Below are 17615 nucleotides of genomic sequence, written 5' to 3'. Positions count from 1 at the left end.
GCCTTCCAGATGGTCGTATGAGACTACATGTATCTAGCACCAGACGCAAGGTTTAATCCTAGGAGGATAGCTAGAAGCAGCCTCTTTCGTCCATGCTCGTACCACAAGCACCATTTGGATAACATCACATCGGTGGCATATAACGTTCACACAGATCAGCTTGACAGGATGCATCGACGTCGTCGTTGTGCCAGGGGCATGAAAACTATTATACGTAGTACTAATAGATGGCACGATCGAGCAATCGCTTCTCGCTGCGACCCTGTAGCTCACGCAGTTTAGTCAAGCTAATCGTGGCAAGTCAACACGATTGTGGCGACCCTCATACTCGAAAGTAATGTAGTGGAAACAATGCGCTGCCCGTGTGATTGGACCTTTTGCTTGCTTACTGTCTAGGCCATTCTAACCTGCGGAGCTTCGTGAAGATAATTACAAATTTGCTTCTCACACTGTAACTGGCTTCCCAGCCTCAAGCAAAACCCCTTGTTTGTTTCTAGATAAAAAAACGCAAATTTTGCTGCGAAGGCTAGTGTAAGATGTTACGGTTCTGATGCATGTACGAGGATAAACAAGTATTAAATTGCTAAAAAATGATAGAAAAAGTAAAGGGGTACTAGTACTAAAATAAGTAACGTGTCTTCAACCCCGATGATAAGAAAATTTGGACTCATCGATGTAAAGAGTGCCGACAAATCCATGGTGCATCTTACGTCGGCTTGTTCACACCAACGCGAAGCTTATGTTCAGCGAAACTACAACAGTAGATGGCGAGAGAGTTCATGACAGTTGTTGCGGTATCCACCACCGCATATCATCACGTAGAGTGAAATTATCCCAATGAGTACATGTAGGATGCACTGTCAGACTGTAGTTTACTCGGCTTAACCCGAAGCCCAATTCCCATTTCCTTACACGCCCTCGGTGCATGAGAGCACACTAGTCACCACGTCCACACCTAGGTCAACGGTTCAACGCCGACTGCCAACAAGTGCGAGGCTTACGACGATCAGACAGCTGCCGGCTGACCCGTCAACGACACGGCGGGTCTCGGGAATAGGGACGGCTGGGAGGGAGCTACATGGGCACCTTGGACTTCCGGCAAGCCCTAGGCGGCTCCCGCCGGACATGCAAGTGGGCGAGACAACGTCCGTCACCGCCATCGAACGAACCCGACGCTCGGAGACGTTATCTCTCACGGCCAGAGTACTGACTGCACTGTACTCTGCGCCCCCGTGGTCTCTCCCCACGGATCCCGCCACCCTACTTGATGCGTCGTCCTCATATGCACTGTCCGTCACTTTCGCCTACCTTCGTTGTTACTCCTTCGTGCTCCTGGCCGACCACCCTCGAGCCGCAGAACCAGCTAGCGTAGGAACCTGTGCGTCGGCGCAACTTGTGTGTATTTAGTCTTGACTCACCACTGACCAGTTATAAACCGCAACTGAGGGTCGAGCGGCTCAACCTCCGCTCGTTGTCCCCGCTTAGCCTACCTTCCTACTCTATCACACGGCGCCTTCCTACTCCTACTTGGACCTCTCCCTCTTCGTCTCCCATCTCCGCTCTCGTGGTTTCTCGGCCTCTCGTCGTGGGAGCCCGTGTCGCCCCTCCGGCGCTCATACTTACTGTCCTTCGCTGCTCTCCGGGTCGCCCCTCCTAGCGAACTACTGTCTTCAACTGCAACCTGCTCCTGCTGCTGCTGGTGACCGTAGCCTGCTGGCTCGCTCGGGCCACCGTCACTCCCAAGCCATACAGCTGCGCCACCGTCTCCACGCTGTGCGCCACACCACTTATTGTGTCAAGTCAATCGTGACGTGACCCCCCGCTTGATCGCGTCCTGCAGCCCAGTGACAGGGCACCCTACTACACGCCATCCCCGGCATCAAGATCGTCCTCGATCTTGTGGGCGTCGTCGAGCGCCTCGAATTCCTCTGCAGACAGCCATCGCCGGCCCATGGGACCCCCACGCTGTACCCCGTACTCCACTTCGTGTTCCTGCACGTAACGCCCAGCGCGATTACGAACTCGCCGTCGGGCTCGTTCGACGATGAATCCTGCTGTTGGCACCTGCAGCAACTCGGGCATTGGGGCGGGTCGTCGTGGCCGTCCTCGTCCTTGTACCATCTCCACTGTGGCTCCGTGGTCACCGTCATGCGTGGTTCCGACGCCGTCAGTTGTTCCTCCGTCACCTCGTGGCTCTCGGGCTTCATTCGCCCGATCGTCACCGTCTCCGGCTTCCGCGCCACCGTGTACCTCACGATCACCGTCTGCACCATCTTGCGTCGCGGCTGCGGCTTCCTGCTCGTCACGCACAGCCTGCCGGCGGGATGCTCGCGCTTCACGCGCGACATCAGCTTCTTGTCGTCGTTGTTGCTGCGTCGGCCGCTCGTCTTCATCGTCCTGGGTTGTTTGCACCGCTTTCCGCCGCCTCTTCTTTTCCACGAGTGGCGTCTGTTCCTGCCCCGCGGCACCACGTTCTTCTGGAGCTGGGAGAGGGCTTTGACTCGGACCCTGGCGACTTATTTCTGGCGCCCCTGTCGTGGCCGGAGATTCAACGGCCGCTGTACCCGTTGGTGCCCGTTGGCTCCCAGCCGTCGGTCCTGATCCACCGGTTCTGGTGCGCGACCCCTCAGCGTCGCCCTCGTCATTTACCGGCTGCATCTCCGTCTCCGCGTCCTCATCGCCGTTCTCATCCTGCGAGTCGCCGTCCTCCCTGGCGAGTTCTTGCAGTATCTGTTCCGCTACCGTGCCGAGCGAGCTGCTCGGGCAACTGCTCGACACCAGGAAGCTGCAGTGCACGATTAGCCTCTCGTCGTTGTCTTCCCGGGCCACCTCCCAGTTATCGTAGCTGGCGTCCTGAACGATCCTGGCCGGGCCCACCCACTGGTGGGCCAGCTTCGTAATGCCCTTACCCCGCGGGGTTTCAACACCCAAACGAGGTCGCCCACGCCAAACCGCGTGGTTTCGCGCACTCGTCTGTTGTAGTACTTCTCGCGCCGTAACTGGTCCTTCGCCAGCGCGGTGCGTGCCACTTCGGACGCCCGTGTGAGACGGTCGACCAACGATCGGTAGTGCTCTGCGAATGCCCCGGTCCTCGCTGCTCTACTCGTCCTCGTTCGCAACAACTCGTTCGGAGCGCGCAACCGGCGCCCCATCATCAGCTCGTTGGGGCTGTAGCGCGTGCTCGGGTGTCTCGCCCCGTTGTACGCGTATGCTGCGCACGGCAGCCAGCGGTCCCAGTCGTCCTGGTTCGCCGACACGTAGAGAGCCACCCTATCCTTCCACGTGCGGTGGAACCGCTCTACCAGTCCCAGCAGCGCGGGTCGGTAGGGCACTGGCGTGAGTTGCTTCGTCTGCAGCTCGTTTACCAGCGCCTCCACAATCTGTCCGTTCAGTTCCGGTGCGCCGACCATTACCACCTCGCGCATCGGCCCATACACGAGGACCAGCTTCTCGACCATGAACCTCGCTACATCTTTCGCCGTGTGCGCGGGCGTTGCTGCTACGACCGCGTAACGCGTCGCGTAGTCTACAGCGGCGATCACGTATCGGTTGCCGTCCGGTGTAACGGGGAGCAGCCCCGCCACATCCAGCGCCCACCGGTCTCCTGGCTCTCCCACGCCCTGACTCCTGAGCGGGGGCACTACTTCCTTCGCCTTCGCCTTCCGGGACCCGCAGTCGCGGCAAGACTGCACCCATCTTCGCACGTGGACCCTCATGTCAGGCCACCAGTAGTTAGTTGCAATCCGCGCCAGCGTCTGTGGTGTCCGCAAGTGACACGCGTACACCGAGTCGTGGTTCTCACGCAGCGCCATGGCCCACAAGGCCATGGGCAGCACAACGCGATTACTGCCGTCGTTGCCCTTGATGCACACAACCCCGTTCACCTCCACGATGGGCCGCGCGCCGTACTTGCTCTTCTTCTTCGGCTTCTGGACGGTCTTGTCGCGGTCCTGTTCCTGGCGGATCAGTACGTTCGTCAGCTGGCCTTCCGAACCAGCTGCGGTGGGTTCGTCCCCATGTTGCTGTTCGCGAACCCGCCGTTCGCCGGGGTTACGGCGTTGTTCGTCAGCTTCGTGTCGTCCGGCTTCGTTCCGTGGCTCCTCATCGCTATGGTGTGGCTCGTCGTGCTGCTCACCCCCTTGATGTTCGTCACCTGCTTCTACAGCTGCCACCATACCCACAGGGGCGCGTGACAGCGCGTCTGCCACGACGTTGTCGGCACCCGGCCTGTAGATGACATCGAAGTCGTACTCCTGCAACTGCAGGGCCCACCTGTGTAGCTTGGCGCTCAGCGTCGTCGACGTCATCAACCATTTTAGGGCGGAGTGATCCGTGACCAACTGGAACCTCCGCCCGTACAGGTAAGGGCGGAAGAGCTTCATGGCCCAAATCACTGCTGCACACTCCAGCTCAGAGATGCCGTACCTGGCTACCGTCTCTGAGTTCACCTTCGAGGCGTACGCCACGGGCTGTTCCCCATTGCCCTGGTCCTGCGTTAGCGCCACCCCGAGCCCAACCACTGAGGCATCGGTAACTAATCGGAATGGCCGGGAGAAGTCCGGGTAGGCCAAGATCGGCCGTTCCGTCAGCGCCCCCTTCAATTCCTCGAAGGCGCTCTGCTGTGCCTCTCCTCAGCGCCACACAACCCACTTACGTAGTAATTTCGTCATAGGAGCCGCCCTGCTGGCGAACTCCGGTACGAACCGGCGGTAGTAGCCAGCCATCGCCACGAACCGCTTCACTGCCTCCACATTCTGTGGCACTGGGAAGTTCGTCACACTGTTGACGAGACTCTCCATCGGCCTCACTCCGTCTGCATCCAGTTCGTGGCCGAGGTATTCCAGCCTGTCGGCCGCGAACGCGCACTTCTTTGCCTTCAACGATAGCCCCGCGCGCGCCAGCCGCTCAAGCACCGCGGCCAGCTCGACCACGTGCTGCGTCACGTCGCCCTTGGTGAAGATGATGACGTCGTCCAGGTACACGAGGCACGTCTGCCACGTGAGGCCTCGCAAGACGGCGTCCATCATCCGTTGAAATGTGCCGAGGGCGTTGGCAAGCCCGAACGGCATTCGTACAAACCGAAACAGCTCTCTCCGGGTCACAAATCCGGTCTTGTCGCGATCTTTCTCCGCGACGGGCACCTGCCAGTACCCCCAGTGCAAATCTAGCGTCGTGAACTTCCTCGCCCCGTGCAGGTGGTCGAGGGTGTCGTCTATCCGCGGTAACGGGTAGACGTCTTTCACCGTGATCGCGTTTAACAGGCGGTAGTCTATGCAGAAGCGCACGGACCCGTCTTTCTTCTTCACCAGGACCACGGGGAAGCCCCACGCCCCGTGACCCTCCTCGATGACTCCCCCGCGCAACATCTCGTCCACGTTGTCGTCAATCACGCGCTGTTCTTCATGCGCATGCCGACGGGGACGAACTTTGATCGGTGCTTCCGTCCCCGTGTGGATCTCGTGCTCCACTCCGAGGGTGGTCGCTGGCGGACAGCCTTCTCTCGGCTCGAGTAGCGTAGGATAGATTCGCAGTATTTGTAATAACAGCTCGCGGTCCTCCTCGCTCATGTCCCCCACGTTCAACTCGTCCTCGTTGCTCAGCGACCTGGTGTCCGACTGCAAGTCGGCCAACCACTGCCGCACTCGTCCTCGGTCCAGCTCGCCCTCCTCCGCTAGCACCGTAATCTCTTCGCCGGTCGGAGTCCACGTGCCCAGTTTCTCTTTTGGTGGCAACTTCACTGTGCGGTCGTACAAGTTCATCACCGGCACCACGATCTTCCCGTCTCGAACAGTCGTCAGCGTCGGGCCGAGCAGGATGTGCGACTCGCCGTGATCCGTCGGCGTGAACAGTCCCTCCGTGCCGTCGGGAGCCGCCACCGCCAACTCCACGTTGTGACAGGTCGCAGTGCGCACCCGTGCTCGCCGCACTACTCGCACCTTGGCCGGCTGCGTCCGCCGATTGTTGGTCGAGCACCAGAAGGGCACCACCTTCCGCACGTCGTCCGCATACCACTTCATTTCGCAGATGAAGTCAATTTTGACCCCTTGCTGCAGCATCCAGTCCTCGCCGAGTAGGAACTCCGACGTCGCGCCCTCCACCGTCAGCGCGTCGACGACCATACTCTGCTCGTACTGAGTACGGAACCGGAAGCGCCACACGCCCAGCACCTTCGAAACCGCACCCGTGAACCCCTCGACGTAGTCCACGGGTGGCAACGTAGTCAGCCGCTCGCCCAGAGACTGCCACTCTTCGCCAGCCACACTGAACGCCCCCGTGTCCAGCTTGATCTCCTTCTGCTTGTCCTTCACCCGCACGCTCGCTGTCGGAAGTGAGTCGACTACAGGGGCCTGCACTGCGCGCAGACGTCCCACTCGCACAGGGCGCTGCTCATCGCTCATGTTCCTCACGCTCGTGTGGGCATACACACTACCACTGGTGTAAGCGTAACGCTTACCGTGTCGCCGGCGTCCTCTCGTCGACGAGGACACTTTTGTCGCGCTGGGTTGGACGAACCCAGCTGTCTCAGCCTCCTGCTCTTCCATCGCTTTCGTTTTTCGACCGCCACACCGCCTATGTAGCTCTTCGAACGCAAAGTAGCTGCCTTCCAGGCGTCTCGCCTCATAATCAGTGCGCGTAGGTTGCGTTTTTCCTTGGTGCGTGCCTTACGCACACGCTTGTCGTACCGCCGCCGCACTCGTGACTGCTGCAGAGACACACTACCCGACGGAGGCGTCTCTTCGTCAACGGCCGCTGACTGATCGTCATCTGGCGTCACCTTCCCGTCCTTGTTGCCGTCCGTGTCCATGGTAACTGTGGACGTCCGCTCACGTGCTCGCTGCGCTCGCCGCTCGCGTCGGGCTCGGGCGTGTTCAACACGTTTCGCGTGTTTGCGGGCTCACCGCGCCGTCTCAGCTTCCTCCTCCCGCAGCCGTTCGTGGCCACGCGCCTGTGCGAGCAGCACCTTGGCCCGGGTAGCGTCGCGCGCCCGTAACTCTTCGACCACCACATCCTGCGTCCGTGGTGGCTTGTCGTGGACGCTGCCTTCTGCTGACGTCCCCGCCGATGTCTCCCCCTTCATACCTCTCGGACTGCCGCTGTCCTCGCCCGTACTCTCATCCTCCGTCCGGAATACGCCGTCGTTCGCGTATTGCTCACGTACGGCCTGCAGCTGCGCAACCACTATTGCATCGAGCTCGTCCTTGCTGGGGGCGTCGCAACCACACGCCTCCAGCTGTTTGCCCACGCCCACGACCACCCGCTCGGTCTCGTCGGGCAAGGTGTCCACCTCGCTCTTTCCTCCGTCGAGCGCCACCCCCCGCCGGACGTAAACCCCGCTATCCTGCGTGTCGCTCGTTGCTGTCCGTGGCGTTGCCGGGGCGCCATCCCCAGTCGACACCCCCGCATCCGTCTTCGTGGCCGCCGTCATAGCGTCCGTCACCGTCTTATTCGTCTCCGTCTTGTTCGTCACCGTTGCCTCGCTTTCCGCCGCGGTGGCCTCCGGTAGCTCACAGGTGCGCGCGCTTGCTAGATGGCTGGGGTCCGCGCTCACAGCGTGCCGCTCGCCATCCCCAGCTGACGGCACATTCTCTAGCGTCTGGCCGGTGCTCGCGGCGTTGGGGCGCGGCATCGGCGTCTCCGCTGACGCCACCGCTACCGCCGGGGACGTGCTACGGGGAGGTGGACGTGGACGCAGCGTCTCGCCATCCCCATTCTTGACTGCCACTCGACGCTTGGTTTGGCCCGTTGCCTGGGCCACCGCCCCGCTTCCCCGAACAGCCTTCGTTCTGCGAGCGCTACCCGCTGTTGTCCCCGACCGTGGCCACGGCCATGACCACGGCCACCTTGCGCTCTTCGTCGTTTTACCGGATCAGGTCCTGCGAGCTGTAAGGTCGGGCCCCTTACGCTCGCGGGCCGTTTTCCTGGTCCGGTACGTTGCCTTCTCCGCCATCTTGCCCGGGGGAGGCGGCCCCACCGGCCAGATCAGACCGTTTCAGCTCACATTCGCGCGCGTAGTGTCCGCTCTGCCCGCAATAGAAACAGTCTACGCCGGGGCGGTGCACGGTCGAGCCAGCCTCTGCCGTCGCGCGCTGCGCCTGGACTCGCTCCTGGTACCGCTCGAGGTTGCGTAGCCTCCCCTCGCGCGTCGCCAGCGTGGGGTTGGGCGCGCCTCGCGTTCTGGTCGGGCCTCCGTAGTTAGCTGCCACCTTCAGCGCCTTGGCCGGGCGCTTACTGGCTTGTTGTTCGCCGCTCGTTCGTTTCCCGCGTGCTCCAAACTGATCGCCGCCAGCCGTTTGAAATTTCAAACCAGTGGCCGGACTGGCTTGCTTACCGGTAGGAACCAGTGAAAATCCAGGAGGAATTGCCTTCCACCATTCCGTTGAACTGGCTCCGCCAGTCGATACCGGTCTGCCCTCAGTATCGTACCTAGGAGGCTTCTGATTGGAGCCCCATATCGGTCCGTACCCGGTAACCACAGTCCCCGAGTTACCTCTCAGCCCACACTGCTCCTGGCCACCTCTCGCCGTCACCGCCGCCAAGGGCCCACGGCCGTGCTGGGCCTCCCGGTCGTCCCAGCGCGTCATCGCTGCGTCCAGGCCGACGCCATATCCTTCTCCGTACTCACCCGCGTGGGGGATCGCCAGCCGCACCGCTTCATCCAGCGACTGGGGTCGATGCCCGCGCACGTGTGTCGCGCCTTCAGAGCTGCTCATACCCTTGAGGAACGCGTTTACCAGCCAGCTCTCGCCGACGTCCCCGCGCTCGCCAATTTCGCGCAAGAACTGCGCGTACTCGACGAGGCGCTCGCCCCGCATCTGCCGTCTCGCGTTCAACAGGTCGACCACCTCGGGGGTCGTGCGTTGGGTCATGTACTTAGCCCGCAGCATCCCGGCCAAGGTGTTGATGTTCTCCTCCTCGGGTGGCACGGACTCCATCACGGTGGCAAACCACCGCCTCGCCTCTCCGTCCAAGTAGGACGCCACCTCGTGGTAGAGCTGGCCGTCACTCCAGTACACTCCCATCGTCGCTGCTTGACGACGGACCTCTGCACGGACCGTCTTCAGCCACATCGTGACCGGCATGTTGTCGTCAAGACCTTTGAACTTCGTGAGCTTCAGCGCTCTGGCCTTCTCGCGTACGATGACTTGGCGCGGTGGGGGCTGGTCGTCTGCCCACGCCCCCGCGTACCTCGCCGCTGGCATCGTGGCTGCAGCTGGTGGTGCGCGCCCCGGGTCTTCTCCGCCGTGGCCGCCGCCGCTTCCAGCCGTCAAGTTCACCCCCCCCGTGTCCGTCATCCCGCTCGGGTCCGTCGTGGTGCTCGTCATCGTGCTTGGGTTCGCCACAGTACTCGCCGTCGTGCTGGGGTTCGTCGTCGTGCTTGTCCCCGTGTTCGTCATATCGCTCGGGGTCGTCACGGTGCTCGTCGCCGCATTCGGGTTTCCCGCTCCAGCCGTCGCCATGCCCCGAGTCGCTGCTGGGCCAGCTCTGCCTCCCGTGGCGTCGCTTCGTCCAGCAGTTACACCCAGGCCGTGGCTAGTTCTCGTGCCGCCGCCTGGGTTCGATTGTCCCAACCCGGCGTTCGTTGGCGTGGTGCCCGACGACGGACGGATCATTTCCGTCTCCACCAACACCGTTCCTCCGTCTCCCGTCGCCAGTGTCGCCGATGCAGCTACCGTCTGCTGCTGTTGCTGCTTGGCCGCCTCACGCGCCGTCGTCTCCGCTCGTTCCTGTGACGCTGCGCGTCGCTCCGCTCGTTGATCACGCTGCGTGGTCATGGTCGTTTCCTTAGCTCTTCGCGATTGCACAATACACTTTCTGTTAGTTCATCCGTCTCCTTTCCCATTGTTCGTTGCCCACTGACGCTAAGCCCGCTGAGGCCCTCCGTCCGTGGCCCAGCCCGGAAAACCCCTGTATGACCACCATGTAGTTTACTCGGCTTAACCCGAAGCCCAATTCCCATTTCCTTACACGCCCTCGGTGCATGAGAGCACACTAGTCACCACGTCCACACCTAGGTCAACGGTTCAACGCCGACTGCCAACAAGTGCGAGGCTTACGACGATCAGACAGCTGCCGGCTGACCCGTCAACGACACGGCGGGTCTCGGGAATAGGGACGGCTGGGAGGGAGCTACATGGGCACCTTGGACTTCCGGCAAGCCCTAGGCGGCTCCCGCCGGACATGCAAGTGGGCGAGACAACGTCCGTCACCGCCATCGAACGAACCCGACGCTCGGAGACGTTATCTCTCACGGCCAGAGTACTGACTGCACTGTACTCTGCGCCCCCGTGGTCTCTCCCCACGGATCCCGCCTGCGTCGTCCTCATATGCACTGTCCGTCACTTTCGCCTACCTTCGTTGTTACTCCTTCGTGCTCCTGGCCGACCACCCTCGAGCCGCAGAACCAGCTAGCGTAGGAACCTGTGCGTCGGCGCAACTTGTGTGTATTTAGTCTTGACTCACCACTGACCAGTTATAAACCGCAACTGAGGGTCGAGCGGCTCAACCTCCGCTCGTTGTCCCCGCTTAGCCTACCTTCCTACTCTATCACACGGCGCCTTCCTACTCCTACTTGGACCTCTCCCTCTTCGTCTCCCATCTCCGCTCTCGTGGTTTCTCGGCCTCTCGTCGTGGGAGCCCGTGTCGCCCCTCCGGCGCTCATACTTACTGTCCTTCGCTGCTCTCCGGGTCGCCCCTCCTAGCGAACTTCTGTCTTCAACTGCAACCTGCTCCTGCTGCTGCTGGTGACCGTAGCCTGCTAGCTCGCTCGGGCCACCGTCACCCCCAAGCCATACAGCTGCGCCACCGTCTCCACGCTCACCCCCAAGCCGTACAGCTGCGCCACCGTCTCCACGCTTTGCGCCACACCACTCATTGTGTCAAGTCAATCGTGGCGTGACCCCCTGCTTGATCGCGTCGTGCAGCCCAGTGACAGGGCACCCCACGCCTAGAACGAACCAAACCAAACAAAATGGTTTGGAGAATGAACCAAACCAGAAACGGCCTTTAAACCTGGTTCGTAGCGATTCCATGGTTCACGCTGTTACTGTCGCCAATTCAAACCAAAAACGGCTGGTTTGGCCGAACCATGCCATTTGGTTCAAACCGAGCCCAGGCTATTTGCTTGCTGTTAGTACGTTTCACTTCGTGCGGCTTTATCTGATGAGACCCTCGAGGCGACCCTTCCTAATTCATTCATTCTCTGTTCTGATTCTGAAGAGCTGTCAGTGCGAGCAGAGTACGTGCAGGCCCAAGGTCGTTGAGCGGATCGAAGTCTCTGTGTCTGGCTCCCGCGCGGCGTCCTGCGCTTGGCCCACAGACCACCCCGCCACCAGGAAGCGATCGTACCCGAGCTCGTGCACGTCGTAGCGCGCTTGGGGCGAATTACCAACTGTGCTACATCGCGGTAGCTCTTGCTCAGTTGCTGCTTGACGCAGCGAAGAGTGAACTCTATTCATACGCCCGTGCCAGTGCAGTGGAGAGCCCCAGCTCCAGGCTAAGCCGGCCGCAAGCGAGTACGAATAAGTTCTCAACCTTCGCAAGCAAGTGCTAATACGTTCTCAACCAGGCTCAAGAGCACCGGCGCGGGCGGCACAGCAGAGTGAACCGTGAAAGAGGGAAACCGGCGGAGTTAGGATCGCGATATACTACGGCGGTGTAGCTACAGTTAAGTGAGTTTGACGCGCAAGTAAGTTCATTTTGGCTTCGAATTTTCCTCACGTCGCCACAACTTTCCCTTTGGTGGGTCAGCCGAAGCATGCAGAGTGTGATGAGGGCGATTGTGGTGCGTGGTGAAGGAACCAGCGTGGATTTAAACAGCGAGTACGAAGCAAGATGACGTGTGCTTCTTCACGAAGAGATCTAGTAAAAGTACAGACAACGTTCCTTCGTTAAGAGGTGACAGGCTAGAAAGGAATGCACATGCGGACTTTAAGGATAGTTGAATCTAGTGAGATTACTTACAGTCATGAAGCGCTGGTGGGTATGAACCTTTCAATCCGACAACCAAACCATGTGCTTCCGAACCCGCCAGGATGGTTCGAACTGTTCCATCAAACCAGTATACCGGCCGTTTCAGGTTTGATATCGGTAAATTTGCTGGAACGTTCGAACCAAACCATTTGGTTTGGTTTGTTCTAGGCGTGGGGCACCCTACTACAAGACCATGTATGCTGCTTATAAGCTGGAAGCCGCTGTATTATTATCTAAGGAGGTAGGGGTTATCCCAGTATCTTAAACAGCCCCCTCCAGTCCTTAAAATGCAGAACGAGCTTCTCAAGAAACGAGTTTCCGAAAAGAGCTCTGTCTTCCGTCTCCGACGCGGAATCATCCGGCTGCGTGAAGTCGTACACTTGCGACGGATCGTTTGCTGCGGAGTCCTCCTCGCTCACCTCCTTTAGGCTGTCGGGATCGATCGTGATCACCATCATCCCAGTCAGGTTGCCGTACTTGAAAGGGACCTTCTGGACGAACAGTTCGTGCGCATCAGTTGTAGACGCAGGGGTCTTGCCCTTGGCGGCGGCTGCAGCGGCGTCGCTAGCGGAAACAAAACCGGAGGTGGTTGCGAGAAGAGTAACTGCAGTTACCGCGAGGATCTGAGAGGCACGCATCTTCGTCTTGACAAGCGTTAGCTGGAAGCGGTGGGTCCTGGAGAGCAAATGTTTAAGTGAGACCAGAAGCGAGAGCGATAGGTAAACTCAAGTTTACGAGGGTGACCGCAGCCAGCACATCGCGGCTCACATCTCGTGATCCCACTTCCACGATCTCAAGATTCGGCCAATTTTCCCAGAGAGCAGTTGGCCTCACTCCAATGGGGTGACCCCATTCAATGGGGCCCACTGTGAGCAGCGACCACCGGCAGCGGATTTCGCCTACTTACATGTACCTACATGTACTCACATCAAGTAAGAAGGTATGAGAATTCATAGGTAAGTTACATGTAGTGCTGGTGTAGTCTCACGTGGAGTGCTGCTGCTCTCTTGGATTTAGGTCCAGCACTATTGTTGCATATACCGTAGTCCAGGGACTTGAGTCATGTCGACCGTAGCGATACAACACAATGCAGCAGCAAACAAATTTTCATGTGCGAGGTGCTTTGGAGCGTTGACTCAGAAAATAGCCTATAAGCGGGTGGTCATTTGGAGCGTTGACTCAGAAAATAGCCTATAAGCGGGTGGTCATTACATACACGCATCGCCACGTTGATTCCAAGCCTTTACTCGTGACATACACGCATCGCCACGTACAGTGAATCACTGGGTCGCTCCTGAAACCTCAATTGATAAAATTTGTTCCGGTGGAGAAGTAAGAGAACGGCCATGTATGTCCTTTCTTTTTGGGTTGGTTCGACCCTTGTGCATGTCCACCCTCCCTGCTGACCTGGAGAGCGGGACATCACTTTCCGCGGACTTGGCGTGCGCTCCATGGTTGTTCTCTTGCAATGGCTGGCCCTCTTTTGCTGCATTTGCTCTATTTATACCCTACGTATTATGAGAACTCAACTGATGAGCTGGGTAAATGGCGCGATATCATTGGCTAATGCCTAGGATGAAGTAAGAGATCTGTCTATAGTATGGGATCTAAATTACGGTAGACCAACACTCCAATACATTTGACCATACATGGGTACCGTAGTTTTGGGGGAACCGGGGTCCCGATGGGTACCCGGGTTCCCGCCAATTGTTTCATGTGTTACGAAAGTGATGTACTGTTGGAGGTAAGAGCATCTCCAACGGTAGTGCAAATTGCAAAAGTGATAAGGCAAAGTGAATGGTCGATTAGCAACATAAACAAGACGAACACGCTTGAATTTTTTGCAATAGTTCAGCTTCCCCAACGGTATTGCAAAATTGCGTAGTGAAAGCGGGTAGCCCTCCCTCCGCAATGGCCGATAAAGGGTAGCGTAGCTTAAGTTATCCGCGGCAAAGGCACCACAATAGGCAACTATAGAGCACTTCAGGTCGATAACGGCCCGCCGTTGTTTGCAGCATGCATTTGGGACAGCAAGCCATTTGCCCTACATACTGTAGCAACTGCCGGTAAGCCCGGAAGCTTCTATTCATCCGGTGTACCTATGAAACTAGTAGTATATGTATTGTGAGAGCGTTGTGTACCTCTTTCGGACGGGTGCGCGCGCTGAAGGCGTCCATAAATGCGTATTCTCGCCTTGCACTTTGCGTGCAATAGCTGGCAGGTCGTAGTGAATAGCAGGCGGATAATCACTACGGCATCCGGGAATTGCACTATCGATTTCAACGTTGTTAACCTTCAGCACTACTTCTGAACCCCTATCACTTCCCTGTTGGGGATGTGAGCGGTTCATCGTACCGGTAATTAACCGGTGAGAAGAACGGGGGAGGCCAGACAGCGAGAGCGCAGTCTTTCCCTCGGCTTCTCAGGCGTCGGCAAGCAGCGCAAGAGTCGCGGACGCAGAGTCCTCCAGCTGAGAACGAGCAAGCGGAGCCGAGCTCCTCGCGAAGAATTATGTCGCTGGATCGGAGTCGCGTGGACTCTCCCCCAGGCTCGAGCATCCTCCCGAACAGTGTAGTCCGCTTGGAATGTCCAAGGGAGCTGCCAGCTGGACCTTGGAATGGGCCCATTTACGTGCGTCTGAGAGAACCACGGTGCATCCAGCCCAACGACGACTCCCCGTTCGTCGGCCGGGACGCCGGGCGTCCTGGTTGGGTGTGTCAGCTGATCTTTTACCCCAGCGCAGATGACCCCATGTTGTACCCAGCACTGCTGAACGACTGGGCTACGCGCGACTTCATCATCCCAGAGAGTCGGCTTACTCGTCCGACAGAGGACCTAGCGCAGCGCGAGCTCCAAGAACGACCTCTTTTGTTGCTGTTTCGATTTGTTCGCCTTCGCACGTGCTTCATGGCAGACTCACGGGGTGATGGCGGGCGCGAATTGGTGGAGGTTCCGCTAACTGCTTTCGTCGTTGGTCAGATTGTGGCGTATTGTAGAACCGATGACTTCACGTTTTCGGCACAAGATGGAACGCAACTCAGCCTGTCTTGCCGTTTTGTTTGCGTCGTTGCTCTTCGACAGCCTACGGAGGCTCAGGCTATTCATGTGGCAGTTCCATGTGAAGTTGCGTGGACTTCTCTCATATCGCGTGACGAATTCGTGGTGGGGTGGTGCCACGGGGTGCCCTCAAACTCCAGACCTTCTCGCCGTACAGAACGGTTTCGCGCTCGCTGGACTGAGTTTGAATTACCGGACGTGCCGAATGAGCAGCTAGAGCGACTATTGTATGAAACTTTTGTACCTGCTGGATCAGATACGAGTGTTGACTTTGGAACTGTTCCTATTGACGTTGTGTCGGAATTTGGTCGCATCTTGTCAGTGAAACCCCTCGACTACGCGCGCTTACGAATTGATTCATCGCACAGTTCGGGGCCATCAGTGACTGGCGACGAGATTGACACGGATGATTCAGCAGCAGTGCTGATTGCGGGGTTGCAACGGGGTCGATCTCTGAACCATGGCGTACCTCCGGTAGTTTGTTGTCGCAGCGTTCCGACACTGGTTCTTCGTGGTAGTAGAAGTTGGTTGCCAGCCTCTTGTGATGTCCAAGAAAGTGGGCCACACCCGTCTACAGCGATACAACCTAGAGTGGCCACTACTTTGGGGACAACCTCGAGACCGTCCGACACGGTTGTGGCAGCTCCGCAACCAGTCTCCACGAACGAGTCGAACGCCACATTGGCTGCAATCTTGGCATTGACCCAGACAACAAGTCGTATCTTCACAATCGGAAACGCAACAGCTACTGCGCGAGCAATTAAATGGTCGTCGAGCTAATTCTACTGGAGTTGCAAGTTCACGTCCACGCCCGTCGCCACTTGAGACCGCGTCGGATGAGATTAACCGCTCCACCCGATCTCCGCCCGCTCAACATCGACGAGAGGTTCGTCATAATCACGATGGTTACAGGGGTCGTAGTCCAACTCGCAGATCCCGATCGCCTCGCCATTTTGAACGGAGCCGCAGTCGAGACCGGTTTCGCAGCCGCGAGCCTGTTTCCCGCCGACCTTCGGAGTACGACGCACGTCACCATCACCGCAGGAGCAGGGAGCGCAGCCGCAGTTGGTCTCGGAGTCCAAGTAATAATGACCGCAGAGGTTATCAGCGAGACACTCCACGAGACGATCGTCGCCGCGCTCCTCCGGTACCGCACGCGCCAATGGTGTCACCAAGGACGTTCAACATTGACCGGTCCCCAAACGCAAACTACCACACAGTTCGAGCTGAGAATACAACAGCCCGATCCTCGGGGTCGGCGCGGCAGATCTACTGCGACAGCCCCCGTGACAACACGGCGGCTTTATCACGTGCAGCATCACGCTGGAATGATGGCAACCGAGCGACCTACGGCCATGACACTCCTCACGGCTACGAACCGAACCGTGGTGACAGCACTCCATCGGTTCGGTCCAGCAACGACCGACTACAACAAACATTTGATGCTTTGATGACTGGAGCTACTTCGTTTCGACCCCCTGCTGCTGAATTACAAGTGCACCAAGTTGCTCGTGTAGGTCCACGTCCTGAAGGTAGGTTTGATGATGAAGGTTTGCGCTCCTTTTGGAATATGTCTGTCCTGGACCGTGTTTCGGAAATTTTACACCAAGAACGACTTCGCAACTGCTACCGAGTGACTAAGGTCACGGCTAAGATGAATTTTGCCGTCAGCTTCGGCACTCGGCCATTGGATCACTTTCTTCCCCCGCCATTTCTGGGTGACGGGCGGCGGTCCGTGACGAACGACTCGACCACATGGTCATCGGGAGACACTCAGCCGGCGGTCCTGATTCGTTCCATGGATGACCTGCGAGCAACGCTGCAATGCATTGAAGAGACAGCATATCTTTGGTACCCGCGCGTGGTGGCGGATGTTTTTCGGGCCGTTCACGGCGACTCTCGAGGTTGCTCAACAATGCTCCCCAGCATCTCCTCCACGCGATGATTAATCTGTATTCCCACGTGTTTACGGAACTGTTCCGGTCGATCCGCGCGGAGGAACCAGCGCAGCTAAGGCCAATTCGATAATGAAGCGGACGTCTCCTGAGTACAATCGAATTGTACGTCAGGTCATACATAGACCAAGCTGTCATTTCAACACTCTCACATGCTCAGCCGCGTACGGCGAACCAGCAAAACCGAGACTTCTCGCGCAACCACGGCCGACAGGGGAAAGCGGCAGCAAAGCCAGTTGCAAAACAATCGATGCTACCTGATTCGGTCAATGGTCAAGTTCCTGTCCACCAAGGTCGACAAGTATGTTTACGGTTTCAGTCCAAGAAAGGGTGTGATTTTGATCCATGCAAGCACGCACACGTACTGGTGGCGCTTCCGGCCATTGTGGCATCATTTGTCAATGAAAAATATGGCGAATTGCGCAGGGATCATCCAGACTTAAGGAAGTGACGATACGCTGGCGGACGGCAGTACACGGAGTGCAAACATAACAATACGACTTCATCTGACAACCGTTCGTCTCATCCACATGATCATTACCCACTAGGGCCCCACCTGCAACATCGGTGCACGGTGCAAGTGATGCAATTGTACCAAATCTTGTAGTCGAAAGACGGCAAAACGTACCTCGT

The 17615-nt window shown here is 58.3% G+C and overlaps 4 protein-coding genes across 4 annotated transcripts; 1 reads left to right on the top strand and 3 right to left on the bottom strand.

The window, feature by feature from the left end:
- Positions 1-8375: 8375 nt before the first annotated feature.
- Positions 8376-8537, bottom strand: PHYSODRAFT_460107 (hypothetical protein; the record flags this gene model as incomplete). Its single annotated transcript, XM_009519807.1, has 1 exon — positions 8376-8537. A coding segment is annotated over one exon (162 nt), but the record flags the coding sequence as incomplete, so codon positions are not given.
- Positions 8538-8612: 75 nt separating this feature from the next.
- PHYSODRAFT_481760 (hypothetical protein) lies at positions 8613-9020 on the bottom strand (the record flags this gene model as incomplete). Its single annotated transcript, XM_009519806.1, has 1 exon — positions 8613-9020. A coding segment is annotated over one exon (408 nt), but the record flags the coding sequence as incomplete, so codon positions are not given.
- Positions 9021-10756: 1736 nt separating this feature from the next.
- PHYSODRAFT_324118 (hypothetical protein) lies at positions 10757-12608 on the bottom strand (the record flags this gene model as incomplete). Its single annotated transcript, XM_009519805.1, has 4 exons — positions 10757-10834; positions 11241-11305; positions 11347-11425; positions 12267-12608. The coding sequence occupies 4 exons, from the start codon at positions 12606-12608 to the stop codon at positions 10757-10759; spliced, it is 564 nt and encodes a 187-aa protein (XP_009518100.1).
- A 1046-nt stretch (positions 12609-13654) lies between these two features.
- PHYSODRAFT_310552 (hypothetical protein) lies at positions 13655-17433 on the top strand (the record flags this gene model as incomplete). Its single annotated transcript, XM_009519804.1, has 6 exons — positions 13655-13679; positions 13986-14036; positions 14735-15794; positions 15940-16931; positions 17038-17074; positions 17097-17433. The coding sequence occupies 6 exons, from the start codon at positions 13655-13657 to the stop codon at positions 17431-17433; spliced, it is 2502 nt and encodes an 833-aa protein (XP_009518099.1).
- Between the last annotated feature and the right edge of the window lie 182 nt (positions 17434-17615).

This window comes from Phytophthora sojae, assembly GCF_000149755.1.
Source record: "Phytophthora sojae unplaced genomic scaffold PHYSOscaffold_2, whole genome shotgun sequence".
Classification (NCBI taxonomy): Eukaryota; Oomycota; class Peronosporomycetes; order Peronosporales; family Peronosporaceae; genus Phytophthora; species Phytophthora sojae.
This window is presented reverse-complemented; position numbering and strand designations above follow the sequence as displayed.